This window comes from Oryzias melastigma, linkage group LG9, assembly GCF_002922805.2.
Source record: "Oryzias melastigma strain HK-1 linkage group LG9, ASM292280v2, whole genome shotgun sequence".
Lineage (NCBI taxonomy): Eukaryota > Metazoa > Chordata > Actinopteri > Beloniformes > Adrianichthyidae > Oryzias > Oryzias melastigma.
The window spans coordinates 4,270,785-4,273,723 of record NC_050520.1 but is presented as its reverse complement, the minus strand read 5'-3'; the positions used below and the strand labels follow the sequence as shown (position 1 = coordinate 4,273,723).

The 2,939-nt window shown below is 37.6% G+C and overlaps 1 protein-coding gene across 1 annotated transcript in view; it reads right to left on the bottom strand.

Moving 5' to 3' along the window:
- Positions 1-2,939, bottom strand: part of LOC112147947 (flocculation protein FLO11) — a 23,140-nt gene that overhangs the window by 8,545 nt on the left and 11,656 nt on the right. Inside the window, exons 8-10 of the mRNA XM_024274650.2 lie at positions 1,874-1,971; positions 1,647-1,800; positions 76-194 (exon numbers count right to left, since the gene is read on the bottom strand). Of these exons, the coding sequence (XP_024130418.1) occupies positions 76-194; positions 1,647-1,800; positions 1,874-1,971 (371 nt within the window). The remainder of the gene's footprint in view (positions 1-75; positions 195-1,646; positions 1,801-1,873; positions 1,972-2,939) is intronic.

Genomic DNA, 2,939 nt, shown 5'->3' with positions numbered 1-2,939 from the left:
TTAATTTTTTTTTTTTTTTGCTTGATTTATTGATTTTTTTTTCAGTGAGAAGCTGAATTATTTCGTGGGTTTTACCAGCAACTCTCAGCAGTGCGGTGCTGCGGCTCCTCCCCACCACGTTGGACGCCTCACACAGATACTCCGCCTCATCGTAGCTCCTGGCAGACTGGATGTGCAGACTTGCATTTCTCCGACTAAATACAAGGAAAACAAACCGTCTCTGAGCTGCTTCTCTTAGTCTGTCCGTCAGCCGTCCTGGACTGAAGGAGAAGATTCACAATTCTTTCTCCTTCCTTTGAGCTATGAAGTAACTTCATCCTCAGAAACTCACCAAAATAAGCACACACCAAATAGAATTGTGGGCATAGTGAACGACCCCCCTCTCCCCCAAAAAGATGACATCACAGCGAGAAATGATTATGGGATGACCACAAAAACTGTTGAGGCAAAGTGGGAAATTTGGCAATTTCCGCATAGTTGGAGCGATCTTCATGAAAGTTCACACACAGAACATGCTGAGGGGTGAACAACAACAACCACCGGGTTAAACTTAAGTCCTGTTGACCTCCTGAGGAGGCCGACATCTTGATTTTCCCAAAAAACGGTTTAACATCTATATCAATAATATCACCGGTGAATATAAACTTTTAAAATGTGTTTATTTGCTGATGATTTTACCATGTGGGTGATGACATAAAACTAATGAAAACGGAGTTGGAAAGTGTTCTTGTTTTTATTTGTCTTCTTTTGTTGCTTTTTGCATCCAGTTGACATAATATGGTTAAAATACAAAGAGATAGATTCGATGGACAAGATTGATTGATTTAGTTAAATGGGGCAAAGATAATAAGTTTTCTTCTTTCTATCCATTTTCAAGGATAAGAGTCATGAAAGTCTTGTTGTGTGCCATGAAAATGAAATAAATAAGCTAAACTAAAAGCACCTTTAGGCTACAAACTCAAACTCCTCCTGGTGGTTTTTGTATGGAAAGAAAATAGATTCACCCTGATTTATGCGTAATTCTTGATTTGTGTGTAATTCTTGATTTGTGCGTGACTTTGGATGTCTGCATGTGTAGTGGAACTCATACAATACATTTTATACATAAATGTGTGTACTTGCAATTGTGTGTTCACACAGTGATGACAATAGAGACATTTTAGTGATGAGTGTTTTAAAAACACATATTTAGACTTTTTGTATTTGTTGGCTTGTATTTGTACATATATGATGTATGAGTTACAAATCAAGAATCACACATACACAAATCAGGGTGAGTCCTTTTTCTCTCCGTATTTTTGATTTGTCGTCTTCTAACTTATGAAGGATTTTTGAGAAGCTCCAAGAAAAAATGTTGGTTGTAAAGTTTTTTTTAATTTTGAACAGCGTGAGTGTGGCAACCTCGCAAAAGTGACTTTCTCTGTTGCTCGCAGATTTTTTAACCAAAATATTGTGAAAATGTGACCTATAATGTGAGCATGTGAGGAATGTGGGTCTGTTTAACAAAAAAATCTTGGTTGCCAAGAAAACAAAAGTTTACTTTAATCGATTCTTATAAAATTGATATCGACGTGTTCGTCACATCCAGGCGAGCAAAAAACTCAATGGTTGCTATGGAGTTAGCTTTACCCCCCGCAGTGACGTACCCCAGCACCATCCTGCCTCCCGTCTGCTTGGAGTGGCCTCTCTTCACCCAGCTGATGGACGGCGAGGGATGACCCGACACCTCACACTCCAGCACAGCCTGAGCCCCCTCAGCCACCGTCAACACCTGGGGGCGCAGTGTCACTGTTGGAGGGGCTGAAAGGAGGAAAAAAGCTCCAGACTCTCCGTGGTCACATGAGAGCACAGATTCAGATTGAGGGAGTCTTACACAGCACAGTGACGGCTGCTCTGGTAGACGTGATGACTCTGTGGAGGTGGACGTTGGAGGCCCTGCAGAAGTAGCTGCCGCCGTCGCTGTCCTGGACGCTGAAAAACAAGACAAAACGTTCCTCTGGAGCCTGAAACCTGAGTGATTCTCCTGCTCCTTTCCATTTGTTTTTTGGCACATAAAAACTCAGTCACACTTTCAGCAATCTTGGTATCAAAACGTTCAGCTCGTTCAGAACATTACTGCTTGTATTTTTGATATTCATAAACTTTATAGTTTTTGAAATATTGAACAAAATATGCCGCATAGGAAATGAATGAGAAAGTCTTCAAATTTAAACGTTTTAAGTAGATTAGCAACAAACCTTTAAAGATATTCATGGTCTATGTTTTCATCTTTTAAAGTAATTTAAAAAAGGATTTTAGCAACATGCTAACGTTTTTGGCTAATTTGTCATCTACTTGTGTTTTTATAGTCTAATTTGGAGTTTAGCTTCTATTTTAGTTACTTGCTAATAGTTTTTACTAATTTCTTATCTATTTGTATTTTTTTAAGGCTAATTAAAAGTTTAGCTTCTATTTCAGTAACGTGCTAACATTTTTGACTAATTTAGCTTACTGATTAATTTTAGGCTATTTTGGAGTTTTTGGAGTATTTAAGCAACAAGTTAGCTTGTTCGGCTAATTTGGCATCTACTCAGATTTTTTATGCTAATTTGGAGTTTACATAATATTTTAGCAACATGCTAATATTTTTGTTATCTGCTGGGGTTATTTTTAGGCTAATTTAGAGTTTAGCATCTATTTTAGCAACAGGCTATCATTTTTTTTTGACTAATTTACCTTACTGATGAATTTTAGGCTATTTTAGAGTTGAGCTCAAGCAACAAGGTAGCTTTTTGGCTAATATGGCTTCTACTGACTTTTTTGGGCTAATTTGGGGTTATCTTATCTAATTATTTTTTGCTAAATTGGCATGTATTAAAGATTTGTACGCAATTTTTTGAGAAATTTAGGTCAACTTCAGCACACTTTCTTAGTTTTTTAATGAAACTTCCAGTTTTTTA